This window comes from Nipponia nippon, unplaced genomic scaffold (assembly GCF_047370975.1).
Source record: "Nipponia nippon isolate SJK-2023a ecotype South Korea unplaced genomic scaffold, ASM4737097v1 scaffold_4, whole genome shotgun sequence".
NCBI classification, from domain to species: domain Eukaryota; kingdom Metazoa; phylum Chordata; class Aves; order Pelecaniformes; family Threskiornithidae; genus Nipponia; species Nipponia nippon.
Genome location: NW_028262358.1, coordinates 121957655 through 121981347, shown reverse-complemented (window position 1 = coordinate 121981347; position 23693 = coordinate 121957655). Strand labels below are relative to the sequence as shown.

Genomic DNA, 23693 nt, shown 5'->3' with positions numbered 1-23693 from the left:
ACATTGAAGAGTTTACAGTACACTCATTTTGCTATAGTGAAATTCAAGATTTGCTCGCTAAACTATTTATTACCTATGGGAGAAACAGAAAAGAAAAGAGTAGAGCCAAAGAGCAGACTACATACAGCTTCAAAGGCTGGTTTTGGTAGGAGTCTCAGTTCTGAAACACTGTGGGACAGATCCTCAGCTGATGCAGATTGACACAGAGTTGTTGAATTCAGAGAGACCAAGAGAGGATCCATGCCCTAGGCTCTCCAGCATTGCTAGTTTTCCAGCCCCAGAAGGTTTGGCTTCTCCCTTCTCAGGTAAATGAAACCAGTTCTGTGTGGTTTATTCACTCTCCTAGATCAGAGTCTTGAACAACAAGACCTGGTTATTCCATGTGGATGTATGGCTGCATCTGTCCTAGGAAATTAAGCAACGCCAAGGCACAATCTCTGACCCCCAGCACAATTGGGATGGTTTGGCCATATCTGTGCTGCTAAGCCCTCTGAGCATCCAACAGGGTGGAAACCAAACTACCTATTGGGAATAGTCCCTGGCCAATGCTAATGCCCAAGCAATGCCCGGGAAATGTTTCACATAGGGCTAGTTCAGCCAGGCTAAATTCATGGACCATCCTAACCAAACAATAGTAAAAATAACCAGGTTCCAACAATGTTGCCCTGGTGGTCTTGAATTTACTGCTATGGAATTACCCTGTTGCTCCTTTCATCCAAATAAATTGTTTTTTCAAGATAATGTTGAATTTTTCTTCTTGTTTTTTTGCACTGCAAAGTAGCTGAATTTCAGTGGTGCTCCTCACTTAACAGCTACTGAAATGATGTATTAGTGCAGTTACCAGGCAGAACTATAGTGGATTAATCTCATCTCGGTTTAGGGGAGCATTTTAGTGCACACATATGTATCTACAGTCACTTGAGATGTTTTGGGCATCCAGCCTGGCTTCCACCTGCAGATCCAGAAGTGTGTTAGTTTCCCACAGGTCCCATCTCTGAGATACCATCTCTGTGAGGATGTCTCAGCTACCTGAGGATATCAGAAATGACACTAGAGACCGGTTTTTAGGCAATCGACTTCAGTCCTATTTGCCTAAATATTATGTGTACAGTATAAGATGTTCATGTAAGGGCCAGAGAAACTCAAGTTGTACTAGACACCTTATTATGCACAAACAAATTATTCTTATTGTTATAATGATGCATTTGATAAGTGCTAAGTGAAAAAAAAAATTAACAAACCCTCCAGATTTTTAACTTTTGTTTAGAAACATAAATGAAAAATTATTTCAAAGGTTAAAATGTCATTGCAGTTTTTAAAAGACTGATTTCAGTTATCCCAATTCTGCACAGGGCAGAAAGAAGACAAGGAGAGGAACAGAAGTTGATTTCTGAGCTTGTGGACATTTTTGAGAAATCAATACTTTATATTGGTTTGGGTCAGAAAAAAAAAACACAACAAAACATTACAGTCATTCTGATAAAACAATAACTATTTCCCATCCCATGCTAGTTAAGATCTTGTCCCTGCAGTAACTCTCTGGGTGTCTTAGGCACCACATTAGTAAACCCTGCTCTAATGCAGAGAACCACACGTAGGTCAGAAATGGGAACATTTCACTTCAGTGAGAACTCCTCTCCTCTGCGCTTTGGCTTCTCAGTCTTTCTAGCTGTTTCAGAAAAAAGTGAAAAAGTAGGGACCAAGGGAAAAGAGGTTATACAGGACATGGACAATTGCCAGGATGCTGGAAGTATTAAAAAAAAAAATAAATGGGAAGGGTTCCAAGATATCTTTTAGGGTGATCTTTCTGTCTGCTGGACATGGGAACCCTGTTTGCTAGGAAAGCCGGCATCCTAGGGACGACACCAAACATATGGGAGTCCTAACCAAAATGAGCACTCAGTTTGGAAACATCTCTCCATTTCAGATTGGGAATGGCCAAGTCTTTTAATAAAAGGTCTCCCAAAGGCTATTAACAAATAACTTGCTTTTAGAATGTTTATCAATCAGTCTCCAGGCACTTTTCAAAGCAGGAATTTATCTTTATCCCCAGTTAGTAATGAGAGGAAAATAATAATTAAATATTTACAAGGACTATTTTGCAGACATCAATTAATAATACCACACAACTCTTGAAGTTTGGACTCTTGAAGTTTGGACTTATAGTAATATCTGGATCTTTTAAATTTAGCATTAAAAAGAGGTAAACATACCTTGCTTTAATTTTTTTTTTTTTTTAGAAATGCCTGGCATACCAGGAAAATAAAAATCATCAACATCATAGTCATCATAAGTCATGTTTTTAATAGTAGTAAAAATAAGATCAGCAGTAGCATATAGAGAAGAGTATTTTTAGCCCTTTCAAGTCCTTTTAGGAGTCAGGTGGTTTCAAGATTTTGTGTTGCATTTTATCATAATTTCTAGTCTTCATAAGTCCAGAGAAATGAAAATATGATGGATCTTACAATAACAGAAAGCAAGAAAAAGAAAATTCAAATGTATCATTACTAGTTATAATATCTCAGGATTTTACACTGCTTGTGTGATCTTCTGGGTCTTGATTTGGGGAACCGACTATACTGAGAAATATATAAAAATATTTATGATTTTGCATGCAAAAGAAACTAGTTATCTATTTTAAAAGTTTCTCTATTTAGAGTAGGGTAAGTGACAGCAATCTCATTTTGAGAAGAGGAAGAGCCATATGCAATATCTGCAATTATTAATTTCCAGTAGATGTAAATAGTAAGTTTAACAAAGGATTGAATAGAAATCTCCCAGCCTGCTCTCTTTTAACCTTTTGACTCCTGAGCAAACGGACTGGTACTGTGTTCATTTGATAGCTCAATACACCCTGAAGAGTAAAGTGGGAATACTACAACGAAAACTTACAGAGATTGTCTCAGAAATGATCTGTAGGGCTAAGAACAAGGATAGAAAACTTTAATGTCCTCAAATGCTGAACAAGACTGTAGAAAATACCAGAATGGGACAAAATCTGATATTAAGGTATATAAGTGTAGGTGCCGACTTGTAGGTGTATACATCAACAGTGCCTAAACTCCCATTACCATCAAAGGGTACTTAATGTAGTTTCCTATGTATAAGAGTTTACAGTGATTTGAGATGTCCTATGACATCTGAAACATCTGCACAGATTTGCTAGATATGATATAGGACTTAAGTCCACCTTGCTTCTAGGTGTTTTGATGCCAGGCAGGTTACCCTTGTGTATCTCACATGGCACTAGATGCCAATGTTTAGGCAACTGAATTGAGCCCTGGAGCTTTATTCAATACAGTCAGAGAAGTCTGGAGAATGATTTAGCACATGAAATGGACTTGTCTCCTTTATGGTGAGCTGCACCATTCTTTTGGCTACACTGAGGGCTCCATCAAGCTGAATAAAAATGTATGTTTGGTGCTATTTGAGATGCCCTACGGTAACAAGACACCTGCATCAGGTGAACGGGTAATGCAGAGGGCTTACAGGAGAACAGCACCCTTTTAAAGCGGCAACGACTGATGTCATACCTAATAGCATGTAAAAAGGGGCTGCATGCTACTGTTTACTCAGATATATCTTGTCCTAGATCTTCATTAACTACACAGGACGCTTAGACATCCAGCTTATATTGAAACACCTAGATATGGGTATTTTATCCTGAGCAGAATCTTAAACTTCTGGTCTGAAAACTAGTGCTCGTAGAAAAAGGATTTTGTGGGGTGAGTTAGGGATCTATCTCCTTTACTGTTTAGCCTCTTATGTACCGCTAATCATCAAATACGGCAGTTTTTTTCAAGGTAGCATTGTATTTCTTATAAAAAAAGCCAACCCTATTTTAGTGAAATTGTGCTGCAGAGTCTCACGGCAACTCTACTTTCAGTTCCTGATGAACATATTCTTCTCCACAGATGGGGATATGCAAAGCCTAATAATTTTCCCATGAAACCTATTAAGAGAAACCATTTTATGGAAAATTTCTGACCAGCCCTCCTTGCCAGGCTCCTGTGAGGGTGTACTTTTTTAGCCTGACTTTAAGTAATGAGCATAAAAAGAGAGATATTACCTTCTACTTTATCTTACATTTTTATCAGTAATTCCCCTTGCTCTAATTTTGGTGGACTTTATTTCTCTGCAAGTTAAAGTCTTCGAAAAATCTAAGGAAGTTGGATAATTTCCCTTTGCTGAAGAAAGTAAGTTTCAAGCTGGGGAGAAAATCTGATTTTACATTTAAATCAGAGATGACAGACAGAAGATTAATGGCAAAGCATTCAAATGTGTTTCCTGAAAGTCAAATTTAGTTGCCTGATTTGTCAGGCTAACTGAGCTCCTACTGAAATTGGTTCATTTTTGGTATGCTCCACACCTATGAAATGAATTGCTTCATTATAATACTTTAATTTGGGTTTAAAAACCTAAAATTAAACATGGTGGATTCTTAATGGAGTCTTCTGGGTATTCTCAGCTTTGTAGCGCATCTCATTGCAACTCCTATAAACTAACTTTATTCTAAAATTTCTGATTTTGGTATTGTGCATGGAGACCTGCAGAAAGAAGACAATGAATATCAGGCCAACATATTATAAATCCTTATGCTTAAGGACATCCAGACCTGCCTACAATTCTGCCCAGCGCTATGATGCAATTATGTCTGCTCATGTTTTAATGATGGCCTTACTTAAAAGTGAAAAGATCCAAGTGTGCCTGAAGGCTTGGAGTCTCGTTTGGCAATTACCTCAAGGACTCCCCCATACCCCAGAGGCTGGTGAAACTCCGACATGAGGCAAAAGAAACAGATTCCCTCTCGGTGGGGGGGAAGAGGCCATCTGCACTGAATGTTTACACCCTCGTTTAAAATAAATAAATACTTTAAAACAATAATAATGAAGAAAAAGCAAGCTTGATCTTATTGGCTGGACTTTCTCAGAACTTTGAACATGAAAACCACTTCATGATTATCCAAATTTAACAACACATGGCAGATGACAAATAATAAGATCTGATAAGACTTTTGATGGCTGTGAAGGAAATGGAAAAATATTTGAATATCTTGACTTATGCAAGCAACATCTCAAGTTAGAGGTGCCTATATTGACTTTGAGGTGCTTCTGTTGATTTCAAGGTCTGTCCTGTGAAGGTTGCCTGGAGAATTAAATTGTGATAACTTTATTTCAGAAGGTCAGTAAGCCTAACCATGACACAAGTTAGACTGATAGTCGAGGTAAACATTGGAACATGGCCACTATATATTACAGGGATAAATAGTCTATAGGATCTGAGTGGCAAACAGCACATACAAAAATTGCCTTGCAAAGTAGGCTCTCATGCTTGTTTTCTGTTCATAACCAAACAAGTGTATTAAGGACATGTTCTTCTAAACAGATGGACTTCTTTTTACCTTGTGTAAAAGCAATGTAGAAAGTAAGAAGAGAGTGCTAGAGCTGATGTCCCATATTTCCAAAATATTCTATTTCAGCTCTGTATATTTTAGACCTTGGGACTGATTTTCCACACTAGGAGAGTTGCCCAGGGAACATATATGAAACATCCATGACTGTGACAATGAAATGTTTCTGAGCTATAGACCAAAGATTAATCAGCGACACTGTGGTGCACATGGTGCTCACAGAAGCTCTTGGATGTTTGGCCAGAAATGTTTCCAGCATAGCACATTATATCCTCCAAATAAACACTGGATAATGCTGTGACTTGCTGGTTTTGAATGATAAAAAGATGTATGAGGTTCTAGCTAACTCTGGATGAATAGTGGCCTCACTGCCCATTACTACCTGTGAAGCCAAACACGCCAGTGAGATCATGGATCCAAGATAACTGGATACTTTTGAAAAAGAGTGAGTATGTCCCTCACACAGCTATCAGCTCCTTCAGTTTATCCTTTCACTTAGTTAATGGTCACATCTCTGCTCTATGGGAAGGCAGAGAAATGAATGAGATTCATCCAACTTGCTACCATGCATAGACTTTTTCCAGTGAAGCAGCTAACGTAGCTGAGAAGCCCCATTGCCCTCCTCAAATGAGAAAGACCAAGAAGTAAGCATTATAAACGTGCTGATGACAAGGGACAATGCAACTTTATAACCTAGTAATTTGGAAATGAGGGGATGGCATTCTTTTTTTGGAGAAACACAAGACTACCTTAAATATTTTAAGAAATCTTAAGTGCTGGGTTGAAAAACAAATCAAGCCACCCAAGGTTTTTTCCATCTTTGCCTTTTCCTTGGTAATCATGGAACTTATTTGTTAATGAAGAGGATAAAGAAAAGAAAACAGATTCTCATCTGTTCTCTTGACTCTATAAATTGTGATTATAAGGGAATATGGTATCATAAGACTCATGATAAAAATCATTGACAATATCAGAAATTCACACTCTAACCACAAAAATGTCCCCAATTCTTCCAAAAGGATTTTGGTCATAAGCAGAGCAGGAGAAGGTGATCAGATCCCTGCTATGGAAAGATCAGAGAGGGAATCCCTGGGAAAGGGAGTGAGGGAAAAATCCCAGAGGAAGGAACTGTAATGCCTTTGGTAAATAAAGAGCCAAGGAAAAGAAAGGGAAAAAAAAGAAAAAAAGAAAGGAACAATTTGTTGATTACTAGTACCTCAGCACTAGGAACCAGTGTTGTCACTCTCAGCTAGCTGAATTTAAAGCCAGATTGAGAGAGATCATGGAAGTCAGGGAACTCTAGAGGGCACCAGAGGTGTTTCACCACAAACTTCATTGCACACCAGGCTTCTTCCAGTCCGTGCACCCAAACAGAAGGCTGCTACTGCTAATCAAGATGACTGGAATTAAGACAGCAGCTGCTCTACCTCCTGATAAGCAAAGAATTATAAAAAAGAGAGAGCAATATATAAGGGGGGTAAGCACATCTGTAAAGGGAACCCCCCAGTAAGGCTTTGGGCTTGGCTCTTTGTTACAATTTAAAAAACATGTTGAACTTCAAAACCCATTGAAAGGTTCCCATTTCATTGCTCCCTTTTACCCTTCAGAAAGAAGGATGTTACTTTCTCACTGTTCCCAAAGTCTGAGCCTCTGGTTTCTTGCCTGTCGCTTTTCGTGTCACCTTGTCAGTGTGATGCCAGGCACTTGCAGGAGGCTGACAGCTCCAGGCTCAGAGACTAGCTAAACGACAAAACTCTTGTCTCAAACAGTTTCATAGGAAGGGTGTCAGCTGGATGGCTAGGCAAAACACAGAATAATTTGTGAGGATGCTGATTGCTTTCATTATCTAGCTTTAGTATTCCGAGTCTATTATTTTTTGTCTTTTTTTATAAGGTTTCTGCACTGAAGGAAGTGTCAACTTGCAAGAAAGTAGTTTTCCCTTTGCTGTTTTGCTGTCTTTATCTTTTATATATAAGATAGATGATCTGGATGTGATTTTGCATCTTGATGAAAGGTAACTGTGAAGTTAAAGGATTAAATCTAAGTTCTGTAATCAACGGGTATTTGTCTTTCCCTATATAATGGATGACATCAGTAGGATATCTGAACTTTCCAAACACTACAGATTCTTACAGACACGAGTGTCCCAAAGGCAGACATAGATAGTATGTCTATACTCAGTTTTACAAGTGAAGAAAGTGAGACTAAGAAGCTGACTAACAAGGTCAGGGAGTCTGTATATGTAAGCCAAGAAACACACACAGATCTCGAGTATAATCTCAGCAAGTCTTCTCCTTGTAAGTTTTTAGTGTCACATTTTTTGGCTTTCCAGCACAGAATGTGGGTCATTCTTGGTGGGTTTTCTGGTAACTCTAGTTTTCATGAGATTTTGGGGAGCTAAAAAAGACTTCTGCCAAAAATAAAAAAAAAATCAAAGCTGTTCTGATGCAAGGGCAGGTTATGAAGGCAAAGACAAGAAGACACGTGTCAGTGTGATTTTCAGGTTCCTGGCTGAATCTGTAGGAAGCTCAAATATAACAGTGGAATGGAAGAGAGAAGTAGATACACACTCCGTTCAACAGGAGAGAGGTAGGGTCTAAAATCAAGAAAAATACTGATTTAGTGTTTTGGACATTTGGTCCAGTTAGAGGAATGTCCTAAATTCTGATCCTTAGACTGAAGGCTAGTTTGATACTTTATCAACAGACTTAAGTGTGAAATGAATAAAGCAGGATCCTAGATCCAGAACTCTGCCTTTTGTTTAATGCAGAAACCACTACACTAGATAAAGATATTAATGGGCTCTCATTCTCAGTCCAGCCTTAAATTTTCCTCTGCAAAAGGGAACAACTTCAAGAGGAAGGATGGAAAGTGAGCATGCAGGTTCACTCATGTCACCAGAGATGCCATAGAACATTTAATGCATCTATAAGGTTGGTAGATGTGATGCAGGACTCACAAAAGACCCTTGAACTAAAGGAGTGGCAGATGAATGTGAGACAAGATATCCTTTTACACCTAAAATGACCCTAGATCCCTAGATTCACCAGGCAGGTGAATCATCCTAAGGTTCTTAGACTGAAGCTAGGGGATGCCTTTAGTCACCTATACCTGCATTAGTGAAGTGAGGAGTGCCCAGGATCCTCCTCTGATCATGAGTGATCTAGCATAGCCTGGCCTCATCTCTCTTATTCAAGCATTTTAACCTGGAAAGTAGTGACTGTATCTAAGCTTCCAACTGAGAACATCCTCGTGACTGAGATAAGGCTGACTTGTGCCTGGGAATTGCTTGGGGCAATATACATAGTATACATAGACGTAGGCGATATCTGTATGTGTGTGCACGTCACTACATGAGAATAGAAGTGGAGTTGTCTAGATGTGTTTGTATATGCATAGGATGCCCACAGGTATGCGTAAGCATAAACAGGAATGTTTGCATTTGTGGGTTAGGCATTATCCTTGCCTCCCTGCACCCCCCAACAGATAGATGGAAGAGGTCGGATGGTGGGTATTTTGGATTGCATTCAAAGTCTGAGGGACTAAACATTAGGTATGACACCACCTGGCTGCTGGGTGCCTCATGCTCTATCAGAATCTTAATAACTAAAAGATGTTGGGCTGTTGGGGCACAAAAGCTGTCTATTCAGCCATTAAATGAAGAGTGGCTCAGCTGGTTGTGCTAAAGAATATGCAACATCATTCTAAGGCTTTATAGGCCTAACGAGCCTGCTTGATGTTATGGTCTGTAAACAACTCTCTGGAACAGTTCTTTACATGTTGATTTTTTCAGGTATCAGCTAATGGCTAGAAAAAAAAAAAATCTGCAGCCTCGGCTAGTCATGTATTCCCCTCTGTGGTCTGAGCAAAGACAGGAGCATCTCTAGGATGTTTCATCACACTTATCTTTGATAAATATCTTAGATGACCCCACTGTTTCAAAGTGGCCCTCTGGAAGTTCCTATCTCACTCTTGACTGTATCTATTTTGCCTAAAGCAAAAATGTGAAATTGCGCAGCAACTCCTGGGCTAGTAAATCTTTCTGATACCAAACTGTCTATACACTTTTAACCATAACTTAGATAAAATTCTGATGAACTTTGGATTTGGTGTGCATGTGCCATGGGTCCTTGTCTTCATAACAAATTCTTAGGCTGTCTAGACCAGTAAATTAAATATTGCTAGGGCATGGGCCCAGGAACTGAGTCTAAATATATTAGCAGTCTCTGGCTTTTTGATCTGAGCCAGCTTGCATTCTCCCAGACCTTTCCAGGGTGTTGTTCAGGAATAACTGCGATGACACTGTTCCAGTAGGTAGTCTGCTTTGGAGGCCAAAGAATTAATAGTATGGTCATGGTAAGATGATGCCAAATGGTCTCAGTAGCATAGAGGAGGCTCTGGAACTATTTAGTTAATTGGTAAGGATGCAGCCTAACTGTTCCTCCTTTTATTACTGGTTTGATTTATCAATATTGTCATTTTGGCTCTGAATTTGAGTTTCTACATTTCTGGACCATCCAGTTCTCTGGTTGGCTTGTGATCTGGCTCACATCTAGAGCAAGGCAACTTTCTGGTCAGATGGGGAGATATGGCCAGCAGATGTAGAAAATTATTTACTCAAAGTCAGACTGTGGTCCTAGAAGCAGTGTGAATGCAACTAGCCTGAACTACATTGCTGAGCAAACACGCATTTTTAATAGCACAGATAACAGAGGGATTATGGACATTAAATAGTCTTCTAGGTAAAGGAACAAATACCATTATAACATCATATGTAGTCTTTATCAAAATTATGGATTTAAGTTAATTGTTTGTCTTTCAAAATCATACCTGAAATGTGTTAAATGTCTCTGGATGTCGAGGTCTAATATTGGAGTCGGTCTGGAGGATCCGAGGGGTGATCTGTCTTGACTTAGAAGGTCTTGGAATTCTTTACATATTTGTCTAAAAGGAAGGTGGAAATCCTTAAATAAGACAGGTATAATCGTTTCCATAAAGCTTATTCCCATAACACTGTCACCTTATCCTGAGTGATCTCATTCATAACAGAAATGTTTGGCAGAGGCATTGTTAAAGAAATTAAAGGCAAACGAATCCCCCTCTTGCCTCCCTGCCCCACATTCTCAGAGCCAGCAACATACAGAGTCTCTTGATCAGGAACCCCTCTGGAACCATATTAACACTGACATTTTAAAATGTGATTTCTCTCCTGAATTGGACCCAGTTTGGCAATGTTAAGTCTGGCTTAGCTCACCTACATTAGAAGCAAGGGTTATGGTTATACACTACTACTTGTACATTTGCTTGTGTGCACTGGTTTATCTGCAAGTAAAAGTCCTGGCCATTTTGGCCTTGCCTTCTTGACCTCCAACTCTTAAGACAAATGGAGCACTAGGAGTTGTGAAGAAAAATGCTACCTTTGTCTCCTAGTTTCCATTTGTGTCCATACTCTTCTTCCTTGTAGAGTCTGGGGCAGAAGGACTGATGGATCCTCAACTGAGACCTCTCCCACAGGTCTGTCCAGAGTGAGAATTCATCCCAGTACCAGTATTTAAATTTCTTATTGAAACATTAATTTTTTTTTTTTTTTTTACATTTCTTCGATGTATCAGGCAGCCTAAAGTAGATATCTATAGCAGTCCAGAGGGCTTGCATCGTAACAGTGCCTCTTTCTGTCTGGTGCCTGTAGGAGGAGCTCAGTGACTCAGCTGTCAGTGACTACACAACAGACAGGCAAGTGAGGCAAATCCCATCATCTCCACTTTTGCTCAATGATGGTTTCCTGGACAACACATACTTGTGGTAGGTAGGACCTGGGACCCCAGTTCGGCACCTTGCAATGGGAACTCAGGCTCTGTCTTGCCCAGTCTCCCACCAGCATAGTAGCCCAACTTCTTTGGAAAGGATGGATGATCTAGTTGTCTTCCCTCTCCCTCTGCTTTTCAGGATGCCTCAGCACCTAGGGGTTAAAAACATCCCCTGGGATAACCCTGTATAGGATCTAACACTAACAGAGACCTGAAAATAAGGTCTTCTCATTCTTGTGATATTGTTGTTTTGGGGTAGTTTGTAAATTAGTCTAGGAGTGTTCTACCAATGTGGGTTTTTTTTAAAAACAAACCAAGCTGGGTCCATTTAGTGCATACCATATCTGGACCATAGATGAATAGAGACACCACTTACTTTCAATTATTTTATGATACAGTTAACCAAAAAAAGGAGAAGTGTCTGGGTCTCTCTCTCGGGACTTCTCCAAATGAGCATACCATTCTCCATTGACTATATTGCAAATTTGGCACTTAATGTGGGGCCAGGGGGGCATGATGCCCACCAGATGCTCAGGACACTCAGTTGAGTTCCCTGATACTAGCTTGACACTCAGTGGGTTGACCAAATACTGGTCACTGTGACTACATGTACCCTAGTAAACAGTGCCACCTAGTAAAGTATACAGTGGCAGGGGTCATTCTCATACCATCATGCAAATTGTCACCATCTGATAAGATCCATATAGTTATGCTTTTCTAGCCTCCTAAACAGGGTGGCTTCCTGAGAATGGACCCTGGTGTGGGCTATCTCCCAGAACACACCCAGAAGATATTTGGGAGAGTTCAAGGAGCCATTCTAACATTTTAATAATACAGACAATTGCAATCTCATGATCCAGTGTGTGCGTGGTTTACTTTGTTAGCGTAGATGCAATCACTGTACCTGGAGCCAGTTTCTAATACTAAAGAGCATCTCTGTGGTCCATGATTTCTGTTAGAAGGATCTTTGCACATGTGGTCCTAGATAAAATTCAAGTTCTTCATTATCACCTTGTAACTCTTGTCCTTTGGGATAGGGGCGTGATGGAAAATAAGTGGGTAAACTCAGCTTCTTGATCTTTACAAGGTCTTTCACTGCCCAGTTACAAGCAAGGAAACAAACCAACAGTGTGCCCTGGCAGTCAGGAGGGCCAACCGTGTCATGGGGTGCATCAAGCACTGGATTGTTAGCCGGTCGAGGGAGGCGATTGTCCCACTCTACTCTGCACTGGTGTGGCCTCATCTTGAGTACTGTGTGCAGTTTTGGGCCCCACAGTACAAAAAGGATACTAAGCTACTAGAGCGTGTTCAGACAAGAGCCACAAATACGGTGAAGGGTTTACAGGGGAAGCCGTGTGAGGAGCAGCTGAAGGCACTTGGTCTGTTCAGCCTGGAGAAGAGGAGACTGAGGGGAGACCTCATCGCAGTCTACAGCTTCCTCACGACGGAAGGAGGAGGGGAAGGTACTGATTTCTTCTCCCTGTTGACCAATGATAGAACCTGAGGGAATGGCAGGAAGATGTGCCGGGGCGTTTTAGGTTGGACATCAGGAAAAAGTTCTTCATCCAAAGGGTAGTGGAGCATTGGAACAAGCTCCCCCGGGAGGCAGTCATGGCGCCAAGCCTGACAACATTCAGGAACCAATTGGACAACACTCTCAGACATATGGTATGATTTTTGGCGTTGTCCTATGCAGGGACAGGAGTTGGGCTCGATGATCCTTGTGGGTCCCTTTCAACTCAGGATATTCTATGATTCTATGAAACTATTCTAACCTGTTTTTACCCTTCATTATATCACTGTTCTGCAAGTTTTGGACATAGACTTTGGATACCACAGCTGTCTCCTGACTAAGAGGAGAGGAGATGCAGAAAACTATTTCCTGCTGTGCTGCTGGACTTCATCCAAGCCTGATTTCTATAAATGCTTGTCATCTGTATGGACCTAGACACCGACTGCTTGAAAAGACAGCATCGTCTTAGCCTTTCAGGCAAAGAGAGGTATTCAGCAGAAATGTATGTAAATGCAGCATACAGTTTTAATGAATCAGGTCCTTAGAGGAAAAACAGTTCCTTTCAACAACTGAAAACAGTCAGTCATTTTGGCTTCTAAACAATCTAGTATCCCCAGTCGGCCCTGTCAGCACCGCTCTTCTCTCCTTCCTCCAACCTCTACTTTCTACCTGTTGAAAAAGTTCATCTTAAAAGTTCTTATGTTTTGACAAAGAAAAGTGTCAGAACCAAGTGTGCAATTAAGTTCCCTTCTATCTTCACATGTCAAAAGTCTTTACTGAGTGTTGGCAGACTGAAAGAAAAGAAAAAACTTTTTTATTACACATGAAAACCTGTAAAAGGCAGTAACCTACTTTTTTCAAGGGGATTTCTAGGCAAAGTGGATTTCAGAGCCTCCACCACCAATAAAACATCACCTGGGGTAGTGACAGGGAGGGAGCTGACAGTTATTTGCTAAGTTGAACTGTGACTTTGAAAAAGCAAAGAAAGATGCTTATGCTGTCTTAGGGGACACAGATTAATAAGGAAAAGAGTTCTGGTCACTCCTGCAAAGGAGGCACCTAATAATTTGTGATAGATGGTCAGATGTTCCAGTATATGATCAGGAAAAGATAAAAAATTCTGTACTGGATCAGAACAAGAGCCCATCTAGTCCATGATCCTATTGCTACCAGTGGCCAAAACAAATGCCTTGTGAAGAGTACAGGACTGGGGCAAATGGGTGCCCATGAGTCTGATATATTCCAAGTGTGGAAGAGCTGCCATGTATCCAAAGATCAGATATCAGAGAGATGCTCAGCAAGTCTTGCGTGTCCAATCTCAGAGTTACTCTTCAAAAACTAGTAAACTGAGCACATAGTGTCATGAGCCAGATGTTGATTGTTCTGTACTGGCTGTAAGCACCCCCAAAATAAAATTGTTATTCACACTATTCTGCTTTGGTCTGTTTAAATGTATGTGCATCTATCCCTTTGTCTCACGTGGAAGGCCTTGTGCTGTGATACTCTGTGATTTTCCCGTAGGACAGTGTGCCTCTCCATCAAGTGCCCTTCAGTAGTTCTGTGTCTGTCCTAGCTGCAACCTGATCAGGTTCTGTCCCCTGTTGTAAAACTATTCAGGGTCTCCCACACCTCTGCAAGCTGAACTAACCCATGCTTAAAGACCTTCTAAAACCAGGTCCCAGCTTTTCCTTTTTTTTTTTTTTCATTCCTGTGTGGATTGCATAGACATGTCCTGAAGCCTTTCTAAAGAGTCTAGGGTTAACAGGCCAGTATCAACACCTTGTCACTAGAACTATCACAACTCAGTCTTGTTTTTTTGAAGCATCTTGCTCTGGAGTGCCCAGACCATCTACTCAGTCAAAGGAGGTGAGTGGAGCGAATCATAGGAGAATGGCTTTTCCCATTGTTTACCCCTTTCTTATCCTTTCAGCTCTTAACCAAAGCTTGCTTCACTCCCATCCTGCCCTTGCTCTCATTTGTGTTCAGCTCTGTATACTGGTTACACAGCCCAATCATTTCTTCTCCCCTTGACAATTGTCAGGTAAGGCTCTGATTCTTCGTTGTCTGGACCATCAAATTGTTAGAACAGGCCATGGTACCATCTTATTGCATCAACTAGTACTGTCCTAGGCAGGTCCTGAGTTAGCAAATGTGAGACACCATTTCCAAGAGGTAGTTTTGGAAGATGAGGTAGTTTAACACAATGAACATGATTTGTTCCATGACAGAAAATGGTCCTGATTTCATTCACTGTGTTACTATCGACATAGGCTCAGACCAGGTAGGGCTGAGAAGGGCAGTGAAGAGAGTGTTACCTCAAGCTTAGTGACCTCCATGTGTTAAAGAGGGCTATTGGCATCTAAAGTAGCAGTCTTTAGTCTTCACTAGCCCATGGGCCACAGCTCTGCACGTGGCAGCTGAACTGCTTCCACTCAGGGTGGATGGATTGCTTGATTACAAGGTATAGATGCCCTTGATAACACTGGGAGCTTCTACTGGACACCAGAGACTTCTGCACTGTAGACATTAAGGGCTCTATTTAGTTACCCACACATAGATATATAGTATCCAAGATATCCATAATAACTGGCAGATACAACACAGTAACAGAGACCTGTGTGCTTCTGGAGCAGCAGCTGGTAACCAAGCTGGATAACCCAGTTCATCTCAAATGGCAGTAGGTGCCTATGTTTGGGCAACTGAATCAAGCCACTGAAGCTGGATGTCTGAATCCAGAATGGAGTTTCATCTATATAGTAGGAATTGTGGAAATAATTTTGTTCTTTCCCCTTATTTTTCCTCAAGGCCCTACTTGTGGAAGTTCTCACCAGTTCTGTCAAAGGCACACTTCTGTGGGCTTCTGGCTCTGTCCCAGAGTGGGCAGTGGCCACACACAGAGGCAATGGCACTCCATTTCTTTCCATAGGAAAAGCTTGAAATGAGTGATTTTACCACCCTGGAATTTTAGTGTTGTTTTTGGTGACAGCATAACATTCCACCACTTTTTCTGGTGTCATAACTCACAAGCACATGAGGCAGGGCAGTTGTGAAATTACTGAAATTACAAACCTAGAGATTATGCGTGCCTAGTGAAGAATTGAAACTCCTGACAAATGACTAAAGTAGAGTACCTACTATCAGACACATGGAAGCATGGCTGGGAAATACCATGCTAATATTACGATGTCATGGACCTGTGTCTCCTGTAGTATCTGGGCAGGGCTGGTCTGTAACTCACTGTTCTCCTTCCAGGCAGGAGAGGGCAGTAGTAGCACACAGATTGACCCATCTGTCCCTGTTACAGGCTGCAGTAGGATATGGCCTATCCTTGTGTTATTGACAGACCTCTCTGATCAATTTGCTGGTGCTTTTAACTGATGGAAGCGGGGGAAAAAGTAATTTGGTTACTTACAAGTGCAGGATAACAGTCTACAACCCCAAAGTTCGTGGGGGTTAGGAGTAATGCATGCCCACGGCTCTCTGCTTCAGGAGTAAGGGAGGGTGAGAAAGAGTAGTGAGACTCAGAGCAGTGTCTTTCAGTCGGCCAGCCTTTGGACATAACAGTTACCCACAGAATGTTACAATCCATGGCAGTGTGATCCCTCCTTAGAGCCAGAAAAGAAGGGGGAAGATTTGTATCATTATGGTTGAGTAACGTTTTATAAATGGGGCAAATCCTCCAGCTGGGGCAACTTATGGTCTTAACTCTTACTTAGGTTGTACTGTCCAGTAGTAAAATCAGCTCTTACATAGTTAGGGGGGCAGATTATTAATGGGCTATACAGCCATGGGGAGACACAACTTGCAGAGAAGAGCTGCTTCTTGCCAGCTGGTTTATTCTTGTGTCTCTGAAACCTCTTGGGCCCTTAAAACAAATGTGGATGTAGGTAAGAGTAAGATCATATTCCACTTATATTGTTCCTTTTAATCTACAAAGGACTTAGGAGCATGATGCATGAGGTCTCTCGTCACCTTCACAATGAGCAAATGTCCCCTGGGCCACAGGGTGCTCTGCTTATCACCCCAGGGAAGGATCACAGGCTATATTCACGGGATTCACAAGCCTGAGATGTTTCAATGTATGTCATCTCTGGGTGACTTCAGGGCAGAGAGCTCTGAATACAAGAGGGAGGCCAAGGCCAGAAATGCTGTTCCCCACAAATAGACAAAGCAGAAGGACATTGGGATACAAAGGACAATCCTGTGACTGCTCAGCCTTCTCCCCTACTGCAGGGTAATCCCTCTGTGTTGGATATATCCCAGCCTGGATGATTCCCAAACATTTCCAGCTCTGGGGGAAAGAGGCAGATGATGGTTTGAAAGCTCTGGTTTCTGTCCTCAGCTCTCCTGCAGTCTCACTGTGTAACACAGCAGTAAGTGTGATTATATATGATTATATTCAAGGCTACCCCATGCAGGCATACCACACACCTAGTGTAGGTCTACGTTGTTCCATGCAGACTATTTATTCCTGTTTCCCATGGCTCATGAAGGCTAATTCTGCCCTCATCAAGACTAATTAACCTAGATGAAATGTTATCCTAACATGATGTTACTGCTCCAGGGAGGTGAGTGGCTTGTTTAGAGCAAAGTCAGGTGTCTCTCTGTGTCTTTAATGGCTTCAGCAAAGCTCCCCTGCTGGTGTACATTGTTCCAGCGCCTTTGACTTCAGGGGAACTCTTGCAATTTCCATCCAGAGAGGATCTGTCCCTTTGCAAACCATCTCTCCCTCAGTAGACTAATGATAATTATCCCACAGTGACTAGTACCTCAGTATAAGCTTAGATCTCCCGCTCACATGCAAACAGGAGACAAAGCCAGTCTCTGTCCTATAGATCTTACCATGTAATAATGTCTCATCTAAACCAAAGCATCTGAGAAGATGTATGTGCCTCCTTAACCACAGGCAATGAGAGCACAGCCACTAAAAACCTCATTGCAGTAAATAAGGTTTCTCTTACAGCATCTCTAAAGAGGATTGCTCTCACTTGCTGTCAGTGAGTACTGTTGTGATAGCAGTCACTGCAATCCCAGCTCCATACTCCCACTCCTCCCTCCCCCAGCCCCCAGATCCAAAATGGAGAAGTGACAGACAGATTTCTTCTTTAGTTTCCCTTCCCTTCTTACTTTGTCGCTAGGATCATCTTTTTCCTTGCTGTCTGCTCTTTCTGTTCCATGTGCTGTCTGGCAATGTGCTCTCCTACCGCCTTGGCAGGGAACTCTGTTTCACAGGTATAGCCGAAATCTCTGGCCAAATGTAGTGCTTCCCCTGTGGGCAAACAAAATGGGTCAGTTAGTTTTTAAGGTTGTTATAATAATAATAATAATAATAATAATTATTATTATTATTATTATTATGCTTACAGAATTTCTTCAACTTAAAAAAAAAAATACAATAACAAATGACTTCTGCAGACATTCTTTCCCAATCTCAGTTACAGATTGCATCCCATTTGGTCTGCTCATGCTTAGTCATCAGATGGTGCCAGACAGAAGATAAGGAGGATATTCCTTTCATGAGAAAATACTAGTCAAGACACTTGGGTTTGGCTCCGTCCCCTGCCACCAGTGAGTACTGGGCAGCTGCTCAAGTTTTGTAGGCCCAGTTCGTCATTGATATTTAAGGCATGGAAATTAGTGGAAGGTAGGAATAAATCACTCTAAAGAACTCAGATTCAGCCATTGGTGCTTTACTTCTCTGTCTCTAAAGGAAGAACAGCCTTCCACCCCAAGAGAGAGCTGTGGGCATAACATACATTTCAGCATATTTGCTTAGGGGTTAAGCCAGCAGGCACGGTACAAGAGCCCCACAGTAAAGACGAGCAGACCCCAAAGTAGAGCACAAGAAACAATCCTGTTTCCAAAAAGGCTGCAATCAAAATTGACCAGACAAAATAAAAAGGGATGGCAACGAAGATCACAGTTGCTGTTCTATAGATGGGAAAATTAAGGCAAAGGGAGTATGTGGCTTGACTAGGCTTTGTGAGAGTCTGTGACAGAGACAGGCACTGAGCAACTCTACCTCACTACAGAGACTGGACACTATAACCCAACTCCATGCTGGGTGCCAAATACCTTTGGAAGAACCTGCCCCTCTCCACTAGCTTAGAGAACCCAGGAACTTATTTTAGGGTTTACTGAACACTCTGGCCTGTGTACTGTGACTCTGACAGCCTTGGTGCGGGATTTATCTGCTCAAACACAGCTGCCTGGAGCATGAACATCTGTGCCTAAGTCTTTCCCTGGTGGGAAAGAGGCACTTCCAGATGACACTTGCTCACATCTCATCGTAGAAGGTAGAAACAGGTCAGCTACCAGAAGTGTCCGTTGAAGCACATCTGCATAAGTGACTAACAGAGACGTACTCCAGAATAGTTTTGGGGTTAGGGTGTTGTGGTTTTTTTATTTTATTTTTATTTTTTTCAGAGTTGTGTATTTGATTGCCATCATGACATGTGGCATTAGACCCTGGCTGTTTGGAGACCAGGCTGATGCTCCAGGTGAACAGTTAGGAGGGATACAGGACCTGTAACACCTCCCTCTAAGAACTTGTGCAGTGAAATTCATCTGATTAAATGTCAATATTGACATCTGACCTAATAATTTCAAGTCAATGGAGACAAACTAGCACTTGAAGCATGTATCATCCCATACTGAAGTAGAAGGCAAAAGTGGAAGGAGGAAATATAGAAAAGTCCGGGTTAAAAGGGAACTCAGGAGATCACCTTCAGTTGAAAGCCTAGCCTTAGATTAGGTTATTCATGGCCTTTTCAAGCCTAGTCTTGAATATTTCCAACCTTGGAGGTTCCACAGCTTTTCTGAGTGACCTAACAAAATGTTTAATTATTAATTAAATTTAATTGCTAATCACTCAGAAGTGCTGATTTCTCCCTATTGACCACAATGTGACATGAGAGGACAGATATACCTACAATAGAGATGGTGAGATGAATCCCATTCCCAGCAAGTCTGGGTCTGCTCTGCACAGACCTGGCCAAGTTAAGGAAGATGGAAGCTTCCACAGGAGCAGTGGTCCTATGCCAGGGGCAGCATGAGGCATAAGGAACCTCTATTCCAGACTCTATTCTCCACCTTTGCAGAGTTTATTGTCTCCCCTTCTCTCACTGGAGTTTTTACCAGAAACATACCTTTCATTTCCACAAGCAAATACTTTGTTGTGTGTTTATCTGACCTAATTGAGTTCAGGTACTGGTAAAATACAGGCACTACTTCCAGGCAATTTGTTTACTGACACCAGTCAACAACTACCTTTGTAGCTGTAACCAATTTTACATGCAAAAATTGAAGATTATACTCAAAATCACCTGCATTATTTGCATTTTTTTAAACATGATTTCCAGAATGCCTAAAAAGAATAAGTAGTTAATAAGCAACCACTATCTCTGAGTTGAAAGGAGAAATGGTTCCCAATTAGTTTACAGCTTCTGGAAAAGTAAAATAATTTTCAGCGAAATTAAAATGGATTTCAGTGATATGTTAAGAGTGAGTCTGAATGAACAGGCATATAGCTGACTGCCAGTTTTGTATTTAAAATATTTATCCCAGACTTCTTCATGGTACAAAAGGGTACAAATTTAAGCCATAGCTTTGAAATTTCTGTAGAGGTGCTTCAAAATTTCTATTTCAGCTACGCTTTTACTCTTCCTTAAATAAAGACTTAAAGAGTAAGTCGATTGCAGAAGAGCACCAGGTTTTGCTTTTCAACCAAACACCATTAAAACACTTGATAGGTTTGTTTTCATGCCAGCATGGAACGAAGATAAAAGTCAAACCCTTTGAAGCTGTCGTCGGGTGGAATTATCACTCTCCAGACAGCTCTATCCTGGGCCCAGTCAGACCCAAGTAACAATACAAGGAATGTAGTAAGCAAAGAATTTAAACATTTAGCCATTGGAAAAATCTTGGTTTCTTCAAGAGAACAAAATTTTATGTGATGAAATGTGGGCATTTATTTAACGTGGTCAACAACAAACTGACTGAAATTTGTATGTTTTCACTTAATGTAAAAAAAAAGGGAATGAAAATATGAATTGTCATTCAAACTTATCTTTCCAAAGATGGTGTATATTATTTACTAGAGCTGAGGAAATTGTACTAAACTGTTTTAATGATCTGAGGAAATTATATAAAAGTACAAAACTTGTCCATTTTACCTGGAGCTGTGATTGTGATTGAATGTTAATGGTATATGAAGAGATAAAATCATGAGCAAAAAGAAACAAAATGACTTATCTGCTTGTGGATATAGGTAGGTAAAAATGTAGATACAAATGTACCTATTGTGTTTTGTGAAATAATAAATTAAAAAATGTTTTAAATATATTTTAAAAAGATATTTTTCTGTAAATGGAAAGCTGATGCATACTATGAATGCATGTTAGAACTATGCATATTTATTCATATAAGCATGCATATCCATATGAAACAAGGAGTAGGCATTCTAAATTACAACATAAAATTCTAAATAAAAATACAAATCTGGACATGAAAACACTCTGCAGAACATGATTTCTCATATCTCATTGCTGAGCAAAGATGTCATTTTGAACCTGGACCAAATGATGATTTGGTATTTAGAAGTGGATTGTGATATACTTCCATCCGTATTATTTTTTGTTAATCTCAGTGAATAAAGGTCCCTTGTATTACTGTACAGTAGGAAGTAAGTCTGATTGGTGGGGGAAAGCAGTTTGTACAAAATGTCATAAAAGATCTTCTTTCTTTTTCTGTATTATAATTTGGACAAACATTTATTCTAGGGGAGAATGTGGAAATGTTGGAAATGTGGGTGAACTGACCTCTTTTCTTTTACCCTAGATTTGCCATCTTCTGCCTAGTTATTATTTACATCAGGGAGGAGTCATACTAAAGGTAGAAACCCCTAAAATCCCTGGCTTTTATAGCCAGTTGCCTTGCTTTAATCTAAAATCAAATTTCCCTATGTGCAATATCCCCAGCTCTTTCCTTCTGCAGAGAGAAAGAATAGGTGTCGGGGATCATTGACTCTTTCTCCTTAAATCCAGTACATGGTTTTGCAGCTATAGGCAGCGCTGCCTTTCCTATATAATGTGACAATTGACCAGAGAGCTTTGCATGATGGAAAAGGACAGTTGCTGAAGCTGAATTGGCAGAGACAGTTCTGGAAAACCTCAGTGGAGAGACCAGCCGTGTACCTTGGCAGGCTTCTGTGGGCAGGCGCAAGGAGCAGCGTGGGCATCTCCTGGGTCTAGCAAGAGTGAAGGCAGAAGCTGTGTCCCAGGATAGGGACACTTGGCATCTGAACCTCCTACTCTCTCTCGGCTTTGCCTCCTCCAGATGCTCTACCCAGCAGAAATGCTGCCCAGGGGGAGGAGGGACAGGCGGGAGGTGGAAGGAAAGTTTTTTCTATTTGTAGGGTGAGAAGGGAGGAGGAACAAGTGGAAGGATATTTAAACAAAGGCTGGTGGGGGAGAAGTGTGACAGTTGATAGCAGGGTGGAAGAAGTAACCACTGACCTATTTTTCTGAAGAATTTTGGTCCCCAAATGATGAATGCAGTCAATTCTATGTCTAATAAATTTAGTGTCTTAGTTAGGTTTGACAAGAAAACAAATTCTAGAATTTTTTTGTAAGTGCTTTTCCTGATTTTTGTAAATAATCTGATGGTTTTAAACTCATTCATGCATTGCTTTTACCTGCATCTGCAATAACATTTATGGTGTGTCTCTGCCTTATATGTAGACCTGTCCAAACAGACGGGGACGTCTCTCCTCTTCTCACATCCTTTCTTGCTCCTACTGGGGAGGCTTTTGACTCCTTTGAGCCAGCAGCAATGCTTAGGCTTGGCAATGCTGGTATTTAATGGAGGAGCCTTTATTGTATTAGACAAAAATGTAGGAATTTTCCTTTTAGAGCTGGTAAGAAAAATGACCCTTCCCTTCATCTAATCTAGGCACTAGAGGGCATCCCTCACCCACAGGTTGCACAAAGCTATGTCCCACACTGCTGTGGAGAGTCTTGCAATGCTGAGCTCAGTCTGTCTTTCAACCCATTGTGCTGATTCATGTGGATGACAACGTAAAGAACAGAACCAATCTGACAAACAATTCCCACTGCGGGCTCCAGAAGTCCCTACCAAAGACACTAAAGATGCAATCTGAACAAAACAGGAATAACAGTAAACACCCAGCAGCCATGCTGAATCCCAAAAGAAGTAAGTTTGCAGAAAGCAAGGGGCCACAGGATAATTTTCACAAAGTCTTGACCTTCATATGACCACCATAGCCCAGAAATTTACTGCATTTCCTCTGTTGAACTCAGCAGTACTCCCCAAAACTCAATGATTTTAGTTTATTTAGAGGAAGAGAAGTCTTAGTCATGCCAGAGACTTTCAAGACAGCTTTGGTCAATATACCTAATCACCATGCAACTAATTTTGCCTTTTCTTACCTCAAACAGATATTCAAGAGGTTGACCACAATCTTACCTTACAGAGATATATGTTAAAGGCCTTGATACATTGAAGACTGTGAGGACCTTCATTAATAACAAACTTAGAAACATCTAAAGTAATCAAGAGTGACACAATCCTAGGTCCCTATAAGAAGTCCACACAGTGCACCTGGTATTTAGGGATTTAATAAGACTAATAAATCATCATGTCAATTTGTATATTGACATCAAACAGAAAAAGCCAATGCTGTTTTCATGTTTTCTTCTCCTCTAAAACCCGGACTAAGCCTGTGTCTTTCCATTTCTGCCTCCTCCAGCAGCAGGAGCCATTGAGGGATGGGTTTTGCAGAAACCATGCTACACATTAACACCACTTGGAAGTAATATCTGCCTGTACAAAGGGAGGACAACTTATACCACAAAGAATTCAATGAGTGCTGCCATGTTTGACCAAGGATTGATTACATAGACAGAAAATGAGCTTAATTTTGTTTTCTGTCAGAATGTTAACA

The 23693-nt window shown here is 40.9% G+C and overlaps 1 protein-coding gene across 2 annotated transcripts in view; it reads right to left on the bottom strand.

Moving 5' to 3' along the window:
* The window catches only part of TFAP2D (transcription factor AP-2 delta), a 53847-nt gene that overhangs the window by 5628 nt on the left and 24526 nt on the right, over positions 1-23693 (bottom strand). For both annotated transcript variants that reach the window (XM_087775181.1, XM_087775180.1), the window contains 2 exons: positions 17858-17999; positions 10241-10354 (listed from right to left, as the gene is read on the bottom strand). In XM_087775181.1, the coding sequence (XP_087631307.1) occupies positions 10241-10354; positions 17858-17999 (256 nt within the window). The remainder of the gene's footprint in view (positions 1-10240; positions 10355-17857; positions 18000-23693) is intronic.